The 16,237-nt window shown below is 32.3% G+C and overlaps 2 protein-coding genes across 8 annotated transcripts in view; one reads left to right on the top strand and one right to left on the bottom strand.

The window, feature by feature from the left end:
- LOC102674166 (peroxidasin-like) overlaps positions 1-16,237 on the top strand; it is a 290,955-nt gene that overhangs the window by 137,527 nt on the left and 137,191 nt on the right. The window lies entirely within an intron of this gene.
- Positions 3,644-16,237, bottom strand: part of LOC102673596 — a 40,531-nt gene continuing 27,937 nt past the window's right edge. For 4 of the 5 annotated variants that reach the window (XM_031509288.1, XM_031509285.1, XM_031509286.1 and 1 more), the window contains exons 4-6: positions 5,110-5,409; positions 4,829-4,940; positions 3,805-4,261 (exon numbers count right to left, since the gene is read on the bottom strand). In XM_031509288.1, coding sequence (XP_031365148.1) covers positions 4,153-4,261; positions 4,829-4,940; positions 5,110-5,409 — 521 coding nt within the window. In that variant the 3' untranslated portion in view covers positions 3,805-4,152. Of the gene's footprint in view, positions 4,262-4,828; positions 4,941-5,109; positions 5,410-16,237 lie in introns of all 5 variants that reach the window. The other variant, XM_031509289.1, reaches the window with a different exon arrangement.

The following is a 16,237-nucleotide window of genomic DNA, read 5'->3' on the forward strand; positions in this document are numbered from 1 at the left end:
AATCAAACAGAATGATTATATAAGAATCGAAGAAAGAAATTAAATATTTTAAAATTTACCATATTTGTAAAAAAATGCAGTAATAAAATTTTTATTTTTTTGTTTATATTTTCTCTCTTGATTTTTTCAATCGTAGCAGTGGACAAAGTATAAAATATTTATAAAAATTTCTGTTTTTGATTAGCAATTTTTTGTTAGAGAAGTATCAATTCCTTCGTAACCAAAAGCTATAACTATTTACCAAGTTATTTCCATGATATACAAGACTCTGTTAGAAATTTTCGAAACGAGACGATATTATTTTCATAATATAAATGATAGAACGATAGAGCGAATCTTGATATAAATTTTCTAAAGCAAGATGTTCACGTCTTTGGAATTGTTCATTTTTCATTATTATATTCCCCTGTACAACGTATCTTTACGTTGTTTGATAACATTTCTCGAGCAATTTAGATATAAAAAAGAGCGTAAACGTTGTTGAATGCTCGCGTGCTGATACGATATTAAATCTTCGAAGAAAAATTCTTTTTTGAGCATGCATGCTCTATTATAGATCCTGTCACGATGCATGCGTTTGAAATGATGCGTGAAAAGAGTCATCGATCATCGTCTAAAAGTCGTGGTTGATCGGCAAAGTTAAGCCGCGAATAAATATCTTTTTGATCAATGGTGAAGGAGAAAATTTAATTTAAAAAAGGAAAATAAGTAAAAAGAAATATAAGTTATGAGAATTATAAAATTTACAAGATATTATTCCAAAAATTTTTTGAGTTTTTATTTATTTTTGAATTCGTCTTCTGATCTTTGAAAAATTTAATTCTTTAAATTGTACTAAAAATTTTGAATAAATCAAAAAAGAATCATGAAATCGGAATTTGCAAATATATAAAACGAATTTATAATAAAAAAAGAATTTCTGAGACAAGCTAACAATTAAATAATCCACGTTCAAATACTTTTTCCGTCTTTTCTATAAATACACATATATTTATAATAATTTTTAAACTTGGAGAACAATTTTTAAAACAGACAAATTTAAAATATCTTTCTAACACGAATAACTCTTTATATGCCAAGAATAATTGATCGAAGGAGACGAACTCGTGATATGACGATATTAAAAGTTATTTCGATAATTATTTAACAAATCAAAACGGAATCAAAATTTTTAAACGTCCAAAAAATCTTTAAAAAGAAACCAACGATTAAACTTTCAAATACCACAACTTCTAAATCTAGAAACAAATTTTTAAGACAGACTTTCGTCCAACTTTCCAACTCTGAAATAATCCTCTATACACAACAAGAGAATAATTGATCGAAGGATGGATACACTTACGGCAATTCTTAAGATTCATGCTCCCCCTCCCTCCGGGGGGGCATGGCGAGGCCAACGATTTGGCAGCCTCGAAACGACCTCAGGCTCGAAGTAAAAGGATGACCCAATATATGGGGGAAGAAACTATTCGTAGAGGAGGTTGCAACTTGGAAATGTGAGAAATGCGAGAGGACAGCCCGATGGAAAGCTGGGATGAAGTACGGAAGGAAGGAGAAGGTCGCTGAACGGATTGAACTGGAGGTCGTGAAAGGATGGCGGCTCCTATTACCGAACTTTTAAAGTGTCTTCGAGCAATATTGTCTCCGCGATGCAAGATGGAACGTCGCCATCCCACTTTCTTTCTCCACGAGCGCAATGGTTTCGCTCGTGTTCACCGCCATCGGCATTGCATCCGCGTACACCGCGCTTGATCCTCTTCCTCCGGCCAATGTTTCACGCCTCTTTTGTCTTCTCGACGCTCGTTTCCCTGCCTACCCTATTTCCATGCCAAATGGATCGAATTATTTCGGTGCCGTGGCCTGCTTTTAATAATATTGCGTGCAAAGTATAAAGGATTTTGAGGTTAGGCTTCACAGTTTCATTGCTTTCTCGTTAATCCTTTCTTGCGATTGTAGGATTGCCGATTTGGCGTCATAAATTTGATTGATGTTTGTTAAGAATTAACAATGAACATTAACATGAATATTTAATTGATGGGTTATTTGATAATCTGCGACTTGAAGTTTTGTTTGAATTTAACGTAGAGAATAAAATCTTCCGTAATTTTTTTAATATAAATTTTATAAAATTCAATTTCTAAACAACCGATCTTCTTGTTATACGTCTAGTAATTTATTATAGAGAATAATTAATTTGACCAATGCGAAATTAGATTTATATATATTCGTTCGATTTCTTCGAATAATTTATCTATCACATCATCTCATCTTTCTCAAAATTATTTGTAATTATTGTCTGAATTATAAAACAGCAGTTCTCCCATGCGTTCCATAAAACAACCGAAAATAAAGAGAGATAAAACCAAAAGGAAAATTAAAAAAAATCCTGGCCAAATTGAATGATCATCCAGAAATCTAATCTCCACCGTTTTCACTCGTTTTCACACCAAGCATCAGTTCAATGCTTCAACCCGATCATCGAATTTAAAACCGTTTCAGAAGGCAGGACAGGAAAGGATGTTCGCAAAGTGGCAGTGAGTTATCGCTTCAGAGAAGCAACCGTCGGCGAGGTTTTGTCCCATGAGAATCTGAGATGCGCACAACACGTATCGCGCGCGTGTGTGTGTATACACGCGCTATGGATTCGTGTGCGTAGGGGGATGTAGACGAAATGGGGATCAAGATCCCCATCCTGAGCACGTACACGCATCCGCCTATGGTATTTGCTCGCTGTCCATTCTGCGGCTTGACATGTACATGCACTTCTGGATGCGACGAGGAAGAGAACTTGCTTCCAAAAAAACTGCTGGCAAACGCGGTCCCACGGACAACGCGAGAAAGCTTCTTCCGTAAATGCGATGAAAGATCAGATCAGACTTGCTTCTTCCTCCTCCTCCTCTTCCTCTTCCTCCTCCTCCTCTTCCTCTTCCTCCTCCTCCTCTTCCTCTTCCTCCTCCTCCTCTTCTTCTTCTTCTTCCTAGGTCTTTTCTCGCGAAACTTCGACGCGAATTGTCGACGCTCGTTCGTTGAATTTTTGGTAATTTTCGGAATATAGAAAGTTGGGTGATAGGTGGACTACGTATGCAAAATTTAAATTTTTATGAATGTAAGGGAAGGAAAAGGGAAATGAAAATGTATCTCGCCTTTTGAATATGTACTTCGGTTTGGATATTTTTGCTTTTGCTTGCGTGTCGTGTGTCGAGTTTTAGGGTTTTTTTGTATATTCAAGTTTTCCACTCGTAGTTGGATGACAAGATAGGATTAAACGGGAACGAATGTAATCAGAATTTTTAAGCATAAATTTGAGCAATGTTTTTTGGTTTTATTTAATTTTAACTTTAATCATACATGTGGAATTACTGCCACAAAAATTATCTTTCATTTATGTTAATTATTTTTTAATAAGATCGAATTTAAAGAAAATTTAGAGAATGTATTTTTATCTATAATTAATTTGATGTTACGATAATTATTCTCTGATTTTACTAATCTTATGATTACAAATGGAAAATTATACTTCCACTGACTTTTAATTTCAAAATATTCTGATGTTTTTTCAAGGATAATACGTATCATTGATAGAAAATTCTCGTTAATAACAGAGATCTGATTACATTCGTAGTGGAATGGTTGCCTCTTTAAATTTTATTTAAATCATTTTTATTTTCCAATTCGATATTGAATATAGTACTTTCTTTAACGATAAATAAATTTTTTACAAATCAAACCATACAATTTTACAAAAAATCATACATAACTAATTAAAAAATATATGTATATTAATCTACCATTCTTAAAATATTTCTAAATAATTTTCAAAATTACGAGTTTCCATTTTCAAACTGCGAGATAATGTTGTTTGCACATGTATATAGAATATGACAAGGAAATTAGGCTTACGGGAGATGAGCACTATTCCGTCTATTAGGATTACCTACTGTACGTATTATGTCATGGGTTTATGATACGTTAATCGGTATTGACGATCAAGAGGGTTAGAATCACGAGGGCAACAGAGACAACGAGAATTATTAGGTTTAGACGATTTTCAAACTGGTTTCAATCGCAAGTTGAATGGTTCATGAAATTGTAAATTTCAAATATTCTTCCGGATAACGTGAATATCTGTATTGTAAGCTTCGCCTTTAAGGTTCAAACAGACTCTCCTCGAGTATTCAGGCCACGAATCCATTCTATGTTCGATTGCAGCCTTGGAAATGTATTGTGCGATATAATGCTGTGGTTGAATGTTTTGGAAGACCTGTAAAGTGAATTGAAACTAAATAAATTTCAGTGATTTCATTTAAAGCAAACATAGGATTATTATTTTATTACAATTTTCTGTTGACGAAAGTTTGATTCATTGTGCGATCTCAGAATGAAATTTATATTACATTTGAGATTTAATATTAAATAAATAGTCAATATTAAATAGGAGATTGTTTGGGCTATGAGATACGGGGGCTACACGCACGGACGGGGTTTCCACGATGCATCCCAAAAATAACGATGCGTTTAGTTTGCAAACTCATCGTGGTAAAATTTTATATTATTACGTACTTTTTTAGTAAATATAATTATGATTATTTTCAAAGTTGAGAAACATTTAATATTCTTTTCGAAAATGGTATTTTACATTAATTTTTAAAATTATTATATTATTCTGATGTCATTAAATTGCTTTTATTTTTGAAAAAAAAAACAGAGAATTTTTTCATTAGTTTCTTTGCTTGAAAGAAATCATGAGAAATTCTAAAAACTGAAAAAAATAGAAAAAGTTACGATAACTCAATTTTCATGTTATATTTTTAGAAATTTTAAAACTTACCTTACGATACGTGTTTTTTTGCCGAGCAAAATAAGATTCGAGAAGTTCTTGGCAATAATCCCAACATCCTCCAGTAGACACCCTATCGAACCAATTATGAAACTGGATTCTCGCTGTTGGAAAGTATGAAATTGATCGAATTCTTACAAGGTGTCGTAAAGTTTTCCAACAAGGGGGAGCATTAACGTCGGGATTTAAACGATTGACAGACAATTTCCGGGCAGATAGCGACAATAAAAGAATCGTTAATCGATATTTGAGGCTTGGTAGAACGCGTGCTTCCCCTGGCTCGGATTTATATGGAGCATCTAGCTGAATTTCGGCCACTCGAAGTCGATCGAGAGATAACTCGAACCGTGATGGATTTACTGCGGCGTTGAAGAGCCAAACTTTTGGATTACATACGGCTTTGTGGGTTGCGCGAAGTTTATTTGTGTACCCTCCCCGCCAGCGTGAACTTCGAACAGAGAGATCTCCGGCAGTTCGTTGAACGACAGACACTTCGAATATTCGCCGATATGAATTTTCAAGCTTTTCGAACTGATTGACGCGATATTCGTCCGATTTTTCTCTGGATTCGTCTGGAAAATTTATATTGAATTAATATGGGAAATTAGGAAACATTATAAACGTTATAAATTGAAATGAAACGAGAAAGAAATTTGTGTCAGAGAAAAAATGTAATATGGAAGCATGGAAAATTACAAAATGTAATGTTATGATAATTATTACGATTTATTACATCGCATAAATGTCACAATTCTATACTATAACTCAAAAATTATGATTCTCGAGAAAAACAATTTTGAATAGTTTAAATAAGAAAGATAAAAAAACAAAACTTCGAATTGGAAATATGCAAAATTTAACAATTTTTACATAATGATATTTTCAAAACCGTAAGTTTTAAATTACATTATTTTTACACCAAGCAAAAATTTTATATTCGTTCTATGAGGCGATTAAAATTAAAAATTATTAAAATTACAACCGTATACGTAGAATGAAATATACAAGAAGAATTGTAACGTTAAATCAAAAGATGTAATGGAATGGACTAATCTTGAGCGTTAATTAGAAGTAATACAAAATACAAGAAAATCCTCGTGATAAAATTCCAATTAATGTTTCAAGCGGACGACGTAAAATCAAATCCAACAATTCGGCCATTAAACCCTGACAATTCGTAGCCATTAAATTCGGGCGTTAATTTGAAAATCAACGTAACTTTCCATTATTAAGTGGCATACTTATCCGTCCTTTACAACGTAATAACCTATTTTATACTCCTTTTATTACCTCTTTTACGTTCGTTCCCCACCCACCTAGCTACAGGGTACAAATTTACCGGCTATTCGAATTTCATCAGCAACACAACCTTATTCCTCAACACGCCCATTCTTAATTGCTTTCGGACAATTTAAATTGTGCCTCGAGACGCGGGGTGGGGAAAGAGGGAGAGGGAGGGAAGAGAGAATTTTTCCTCTCCGTCCCTTTTTCTGATCTCGCCACGGATAATGGAGTTTCACGTAAGAACGTTCTGTGAGCAGCAACGCTGATAAGGTGGCCGCTTTTAAACGTTTCGGACAATAGCCTCGCGTGCGACTTCGGACATTTCAACATGGCGGCGGAGTGAAACGCTCTCTACGTAATTAAACCGTGATCCTTTGTCTCGATAGAACGATTAATTTAACATGTCTGCCGCATTAAGGGAACACGGAGCTAGATAAACGCGATAAACCGGTGAGAATTACGGCTGATTCTTTATTTTTATTCGCCGCCGATAAATACTCTGCTTTTTTTTTTAAAAGTCGCGCCATTTTTCGTTTTCCTCGCGATTTAATATTAGTCGATTATGATTGAAACTCGTTAGATGCATTTATTATAATAAAAAGGTATATATATTTAGAGGAAAATGCTATATTGTTATTTTAATAAAATTGCTCGTTCTTTTACTTTTGAGGAACGTAATGTGCAATTTTTCTCCTTAAATTATTCAATTTGTATAAGTGACAAGCATGATCAGATAAAAATATATGAATATGAATTTTTAATTAACGTTTCTATATTGTATTTGCAATCCTTTTTTTGCTAAATACAATATTCGCAACGAATTTTCTTAATCTAAAACTCGTTTTGTAGATCTATATTACAAGTAATATAGATCAATCATTCATCAAACGTTCAAGCAATGGTAACGAGATGCTTGAAAAAGTGATGTAAGTCGGACATTAAGTAAGACAAGTAGTACAAAACATCGTTTTCCAATTTTCTCTAATTGTAATACAATTTATATTAATATACTCACTCAATTTACTACTTCTACTTTCGATCTCACGAATATACACGTATAAAGCATACTCAAATTCCAATTCAATATTCGAAAAATATACTTCCCCTCTTCGTCACGTCCCCTTCTCATTCACATTCACCTCTTCAGATTGATCCCTCGTAATCTTTCACCATCTAGAAATATGGGCAAAGAAAAACACCCGTATGTTAAAGGCACCCCTGGGATGTTGGGTATGTCCTTCTCTCTTTCTCTCTCTCTCTCTCTCTTCTGAGGAAAATTTTTCGTCTTGAACGGAAAATAAGGGTTTCTGTTTTCCGAGCAGTGATTCGAGGGTCTCGGTTTACCCGATCGGGGTTACGCAATCCGTATTTAGATGAAATCTCTAGATTTTGAGACGTTAAAGGGGTCGAGGAGGGCGGGGGAAAAAAGGGTGGCGCAAAGTTGCCGGCGTATTTTCCAATCCCTTATTGGCCGGGGCAATCTTGTCCCCGTGGTTATCGAGGATTTATCTGGCGGATGCTCGCGACCCATCGATTCCTTTTCCTTGCGGGGGTTAAATCGAGCGTCCCTCGCGGCTGCTGTCAAATCACCCTTCTCCCAATCCTGTGACCTTTATTTTATCGCAAAGCATTTTTCTCCTGGCACCGTCACGCGCCCTTGATGGAGAACAGATATTACGAAATTTTTATTCCTCGTTGCTTAATCGTCTCACGTTAAGGGCTTATCTAAGTTTGGATTTCATTGAAAATATTTAAAAATGGATGCATGAAGTAATAAATGTTATAAAATACTTTAAAAAAATATTATCAATGTGTGTATATTCGTGATGTGTGTAATTTAAAACGCGATTTAAATATTTATAACAAATGAATGTTGAATGTATATTCAAGTGATAATTGATTCGAATAAGTAATTGAATTTTCTTTCGAGTTATTTCATTATTTATCAATAGAAATTTATTTTTTGACGGGAAATAACGTTTCGAGCGAAAATGTTCAGGTATTCTTAAGAATTTCTTATTGGTCTGATTTATCTTCGTTTGAAATATTTTTCAGGGATAATGCGAATATTTCAAGTTACGGGAAAATTGAAGTATGGCTCGCAGCAATTTTATTTCTATTCAACGAGTAATCGCACTCGATCGAAGTGTTCGAAGTAAAATTTATTTCAATAATCGGAACGATTTCCATTAACTTTCGTGGCTTACAATTGATTTGAAAAATGCATTTTAAGTTTAGAACGGTGGTATTTTATTAAAAATTGTTTCGAGTAAAATTATTCATTTAATAATCGTTAAAAATATCTAACAAATATATATAGAACTTATTATTAGTATTATAAATATATTCAATTGTTATGAAATATAATTTATGCAATTGTTGTCCAATTATTTTTTATTTATACGTTTTTCAATTTGTTTAATTTTGAAACACTGAAATTAATAATAACGCGCAAATAAATTACAAGTTTATAAAATCGAATCAAATTTAAAATTATTAATTTAATAAAAATAAAATTGAAGCAATCATGTTAAACTTATAAAATATAACACTTAAATTTTAATAAAAGGAATTAATGATTGTTGTATTACCGATTCAATCAAAAGGGTAATTATTTCATTTATTAACGATTATTAAATTAATTACAACCCTTGATTAGAACTTGATTATATCTATTAATAATTAATTAATCATTTTTGATTATTTAATAATTAATAACCGTGATTAAAACGGCTTGATTTTGCATTAATTATAATTAATTATAATTATCAATCATTAATCTTTTTATGGAAAAATTTTACCAACTTAATTGCATTTTTTAGATTTTTATACATTTCAATTTTCCAATAATAAATAATAATAAATATTTTTTCATTATTTAATTAAATAATCAAAATTGATTCAACAATTATCCCATTGTATTATCAATTACATAAACATACAAACCTTCATTCAAATTCATTCGAAAAAATTCCTCCCCTTCAATTCTGATAAACAAATTTCTTTGAATCCAAGCATCGCTTGACAATCACTTACAAAGAAACAAAATCCCCGTCTTCCACCGTATCGTACGTTTCATAGACTCATCCAATATTTAGGCAAAATTTTTTTATCTTATTCTCATCCCCTTAAAAGAGATGTCCGAGTCGAAAACACACCTGAGGGTGTCGCGGCCACCAGTATCACGAATGAAAGTGGAACAGGTTGATATACTATCGCCTTCCATCATGATACAGTCCACACACAGGAGTGGAGGAGTTACGAGCCTTTGGGGGTTGATAATTCCATCCGTCGGCGCACAATGCTCAGACGACGGATACTGTGTTGGGTGAACGTGCTGGCCCGCAGGCCGCAACGCCCTTCGAGTAACCTGCATGAGTGAAATTGCCCCTGAAATTTATGTTCCTATTGGGGGATGATCGTTTCCCTTCGTCAGAACTCCTGCAGTTTGAAAGCTACTCTATACAACCACCCCCTGCCCGGCTGAATTCTGACTGACTGGCGATTTGATATATCGCGTGACGCGGATGGAACGTTTTCTTTTTCCCGCGAGCATGGATGAAAAACCTAATTTTCAGTTGCCGTTGAAATTTTCTCGCGAATGAATCGAGGCCTTCGAATATTGGAGGGGAAGATATGGGGTTGGGGAAATAGGAATGTTATGGAGAAATCTAATTTTTAAGCTATTCGCAGATGCCTCGAGTAGAAGATGAATATGTTTGAGTATTATGGAAAATATGGAGGTGGATTGGGAAAGCTCTAGTCGAGGGGGCGTTGAATTGAGAATCAAAGAAAATATGGAAATATTGGATTCATTTTATGTGTGTATTTATATTTTCCCCCTCTTTTTGTAACTTTAGGGATGTGGATTTAACTTTATTTAACTTATCTGCTTTATTAAATTGTATATATTCGTGTGTATTAAAAGTAAAGGAAATATTTCATATTCACTTCGAGAATATAAATTAACAGTGGATAAGGAGATCCATATAGTAGGTCCAAACTTATCTAATTTTCGTTATCTAATTAGTGTCGGTCCCTAACTAAGTTCCTTTAAGTTCAACGTAATTTAGTCCTCAGGATGATTGTGAGGGTTAATGTTATTATCGATAAAGATATATTTAATCCTTTTGTTATTATAATTGTTTTCTTTTGTTTAGATCAGAGATAATTCAAAGATTCTAGGGAATTTCTATTCTTCATCTAGGGAAGAAGCTAGATTTAACTTCATATTATAAAAGATTAAATATATCTTGCATTTTATATTATTGTTATTAGATAATTTAAAACAAATATTTTATGATACTAATTTATATTTATTTAAAAAAAAAAGATGTGGATTTTATCGATATTAAGAAACATCTTGATATCTTACTACTTCTTCTTCGAAGAAATGAACGTAAATATGAATCAGAAATCCAAGACGAAACAAATACTGTTTTCTATTTCTCAACATGATAAACCATGTTGGATATTGGACGTTGAATAATGGTTGGCAATCCATTACGGGCAAAAAAATTTGATTTGTTAATTTCAAGATGTTGCTTGATAAACGAGTGGCAAATTGTGAAAAATGGGAATGCTCGTACTACTATATATTATCCAGATCGACATATCAGCCAGATTTTATAAAATTCGATATACATATAATTTTAAAATTTATTACTATAACTTGATAAATTGGAAAATTAAAATGTAGAAATTAAAACTTCAAAGATTAGCCTATTATCTTCCTTCTCTAAGCGACATTTTTGAAACCAAATTTATTATTCCCTTCACTTTACATTACATTTTTAATCGATCAATATAGATAAAACTTCGAATATATTCCTTGATTCCCCCTATAAAAATCACAAGGCAACGAGTTAATAACAATATACTCTGGCTCAAACTTCTAAATTTCCCTCCGATACTATAACCAAGAAACCCGAGCGAAATTTTAGAACTTGTTAGAATTCATACGAGTTCCCACCTTGAACGTTCAAGAACCTAAGGGTATGCGAAATCTCGATAGAGTTGATAGCTTGGAGAATTCAGAAGGGTTTCAGTCATCTTCAGAAAGTTCGAATCTTTACGGCCTCGGAAGATTCTGCAAGTCCACTTTGGGTTTCGAGTACAGAGGGTCTTGTCAGTTATTACATAGTATATCGAGCGTGGATCCCTTAGGAATATGTATGCTAATATCACGTTACATAGCTCGAAGATATTGTACATATATATTGGTGGGCTTAACTTGTGATTCACCTTGATGTAGAGTGGATTGATTTCGAGTTTGATTAATTAGTATATAGTTAATCTATGTACAAGAATTTTGAAGAATTTTGAAGAATTTATTATTTCTTTTCACCTAAGAAAATTTTCTATAGAGTGTTAATATATTCGTGGAAATTTTGGAAGATCGATTTTAAAAATTGAAGCAAATACAGAAGATATATCGATAAAAATGATTGAATCTATTTAAAACGAAGTAATAAATGAGACAATGATTTGTATATTATATTTTGTTGTATATAGATAGTATAATAAAAATATAAAAAATAAATTTGATTGATAATAAATTAAAAAAAATTTAATTCAATAAATGATTGTTAAGATATATTTATAATAACTTAAAATCATTTATTAGGATGGAAATAAATTTTTATAAAAATAATGGATATGCCTGTTTATTTTTTATATTTTAAACTATACTATACTATATTTATTAAATTAACTAATCAATTCCAAACTACGATATAGTTTTAGAAAAGATGATCACTAACCATAACTTAACTAACTATAACTAACTTAACTAACCATCACTAACCATTCCAAACTTAAAATTAAAACTTTTTCAAAGTGGAATTAACGACCTGTTTCTAAATGACCTATATCCTACAGATTCAGCAAGAGATTTGAAATTGAATCTCGTTTCAAAGATCCATAGAGAATGACAAATAATGAAAGATAAATCTAACGAAAAATAAAGTTTAAGAGATACTTGAAGAAATTTATGTATCGTTTCGGTATGATATTATTCGCTTGACTGATTCTAAAGGGCATTCCACCCCAATGGGGATACCTCATATCTATAAGCAGTGTCAGAATAAATAACCAACAAATATTGTACCTCTCTAAAAAAAAAAAAAGATCTCAAACTTAAAGAAATACTCGTATTACTTAAATCATAAATCAACCAAAAAATAATATTTTTATTCCATCTTCAAATATTTCAACAATAATTGAAATAAAAAAAATGAACCTTCTCACCATTTCCAAATCATTTTCGAATCTACGAACGCTATTATCAATTGATTTTGATTAAAAACTAGAATCAAACAAATCAAACTCGAACAAAAATCTCTCGACTCGTGATAAAATTGACAACGGAGCTCAACGAAACTACAATCTTCTAGAATTTCCTCAAAATAACATGTATACATCCTGTATACACCCCGAACGAAATCACAGCCAATAAACTATCCACGATGTATCGATATCGAGGATTTTAATCGAGAGAAATTCGGCTACGTTTAGATACGCGGAAATCATTCGATTTCTAGCGGGCAATTTCATTTTGTGGTAGTCACTCTTCTCTCCCACGATCGAATACGCTCGACACAATCTCGATGACGCATAGCGCACTTTGTCGGCACACATGTCGGCCAAACGTGGGGAGGGAGGGGAGGATGGACAATTATCCGAGCCACGTGATCGGGCATTACTCCACGCTACATTTGACTCGGTGAAAAGATTTGTGTTGCGGAAAATTTAAAACCGTTCACCTCGGGTATCGGCTTATTGAATTATTGCATCGAGGTTGCGGTCAATGAGAAATGCGATTTTTCGTGGAAACGGATGAGCATTACGAGGTTTGACGAGGCTCGATCATCAAAATCGGTTCGAATCGGGCCTTGAGCGCGGTTCGCAGCTTAGCGGCCAATCAATGCCGATCCAATCGAATTGTTTCAACAACCACGATGGAATTTCACGATGCTTTCCACGATTCGAAATGTGAATCGTGCGCGTATCTTTCTTTTTTTTTCTATTTTCCTTTTATTTCTTTTTTTCTGTTCGTTTGTTTTGTTTCTTCTTTTGGTCTTCTTTTCGTTTTTCATCCATTTTGCATTTCGTAAAACGTGAGTTGGATCGTTCTTGATGCTCGTTGTTCTTTACATTACGATTGAGAATAAAAGGAAGCTAGGATACATTTGTAGAACATTTCGATTTTGCGAAATAAAAAAATAAAAAAGCGACGCGTATAGTGTCCTTTATTGATAGGGGAAAGTTGAATTTTATATTAATACGTTTTATAAATTGAATACAATGCTTGATGCGATTTTTTAATGATTCTAAATACAATCCTGATCTAATATATGGACAAAATGGGATAAAATGGAGAAAATCGAATGAGAGGATATATTTTTAAATTTGGAAAAAAAATGGTGTGTTGATAATTTTATCGAATTAATTCTGGAGGATTAAATTCTTTTGGAAAAAGTGAATTGTTTGTTTCATTAATTAAAATTATAAATTTCTAATTTTATTAAATTGCTATTATCATATTTATTATGATAATGCAAATAAAATTGCGAGAAAATAAGTAATAAAAATAAAAATAAATTGCAAAGATCGTAAAATATATAAAATTATATATAATATATATAAATATATATAATATATAATATATAAAAATATATATAATATATATTTTTATAATATATAATAATATATAAAACTTTTGATTGAAAATAATTAATCAAAATCTTTAATAATAATCGCGAAAATCAATAATTCAATTTAAAATTTTAATATAATTCTAATAATGTTTCGTTTTCGATATAATATAATATGTTTTTTATTTTTATAATTTTTAGAATAATTAATTAATTAATTAATAATGTATTTACGCAAAACTAATTAATTAACTAAACGATATAATATTCTAACGAGAGCAGAGAGAAACACGACCGTTCGGCTCGGCGTCCGGAGAACGACTAACGTTAAATCGATATTTACAGTATCGATGACAATCGATATTATTATTTCCTGTACCGCGATTTATAATATTCCATATTGTAATTATTTAAAGTTTATTCAACGAGATATATTATTACAAATTTGTTGAATTAACGATAATGAATAAATAATTTTTTTTAAATTATAATATAAAAAATAAATTATTTAAAATCCTGATAAATTTTAAAAAATTTAATTTTATTTAATACAAACTAATTAATTTATTAAGCAATATTCTTACGAGGAGAACAGAATAACACGTTCGGCTCGGCGTCCGGAGAACGACTAACGTTAAATCGATATTTTCGATATCAATGATAACCGATATTATTATTTCCTGTACCGCGATTTATAATATTCCATATTGCAATTATTAAAGTTTATTCAACGCGATATATTATTACAAATTTGTTTAACAAATTTGAATTAACAATAATGAATAAATAATTTCTTTTTAGATTCTAAAAAAAAAATTATTTTTATTTAATGCAAACTATCGATTAATTACGTAATATTATATATTTATTCTAAACAAATTTCTAAAAGAATTTCAACTATACAATATATAATACGAGAAAATAAAAAAATTCAAATAATCTCGTATTCTCGAATAAGAGCAACAATGTATGCACAAAAATATCTATCAAACTAACAATTCTATTTTACAAAGATCGCGATAAGATCTAGATATATACATTTCCCACATTTTAGTTTCCATCCATCTAGCAATGCAAACGAGCTTACTTTCGAGCATGCAACGAAACGGCCCCACTGAATCACCGCATTACTAACTGCTCACGTCCAAGTCGCAGCTCGAATTATTTATCCTCCGATTTCTAGGGTAATTCACTCTCTATCGTGAAATTTCATCTTGTCCGTCACGTAACATTCAAGTATATTTGCAGCAATTCCTCTTGACACAGTTGGAATCGCTAATAAAGCTGGCGGGACATGTCCACAGGGGTCCAAAGGAAGCCCTTTTAGCTGACGTTGGGAAATTTGTAATATTCGATGCCAGACTTGGCATCGTCGAAAAGTACCCTCTGATCGTACCGTCTACGTGTCTTTTGATATCGTCCTTCCTCGATGCACGATTTTTTACCGATCACTCGAAATCTTTTCTCAAATCTTTTCGTGTTTTATTGTGTTAAAGAGATCAGATATTTTATGTTAATTTTGAGAATATTTTTCTTTTTATCTCTTCTTCGTTTCGTCTTGTATATAATTTCGTTCAAGAAAAATTCGTAATAGTTGCGTTTCATACAAATTCTTTAATTCGAAATAAAAAGTAAAATTAAATTCATATTCAAATGTTTCAAAAATATTACACGGAATAATTAAAAAGAATGTTGCTACATTTTAATCCATCTATGCTAAAATCTAAATACAGACTATTATCTCATCAATATATTTGCACGAATATATAACACTCTTACAAAAATTACTCCAATTTCTCATCCTCTTCTCTTCAATTTCCTCCAATCTTACACATCCTTATTTTTCAATACCCGTTAATTCCACGTTAATTTCATCATGAAATATTATCGCATCGAATAATCAGTTTGATTAAAAGGCACGCTCTACGTTTCATTGAGCCAATGTTTGCGCCAGATCTGGCACTCGATAAGCATGGAACGAATACAGTAAGGTAAAATACAAATCGAATAAGGGGCAGGTATACGGTTAGTTTACACGGATTGGGCTATCGGCGGAGGGCAGATGGAAAGGACCCTGGTGAACCGCATCGAGTTCATTCCAGAAGTTCGTTGAGTCGATGCATACGGCCTCACCGCAAAGTCGAATGCATTTTCATCGTACCGACGCCGGTATGCTCCTCCTCGAATGTGGGGAACGAGGACTGGAATTTAGATTAACGAACGTGCGTGACTTCAAAATTGTCGACGAATGCCATCCCACCTTCCAACGTTTTATATTTTGTGCTCTTCCATACGTGTGCTCTTCTTTGTGTCATTTTTCTCTCTATTCCTTTCTTTCTTTCTTTCTTTCTTTCTTTTTGTTTCATTCTCGAAGCGTGTGCATTCGCTTTTCAATTTAATTTTTTGCGAATATTTTTTGTTGCGATAAAAAGAAGACCGATTTTTTTCGATTAAAATGTTT

This window comes from Apis dorsata, unplaced genomic scaffold (genome assembly GCF_000469605.1).
Source record: "Apis dorsata unplaced genomic scaffold, Apis dorsata 1.3 scaffold_135, whole genome shotgun sequence".
Classification (NCBI taxonomy): domain Eukaryota; kingdom Metazoa; phylum Arthropoda; class Insecta; order Hymenoptera; family Apidae; genus Apis; species Apis dorsata.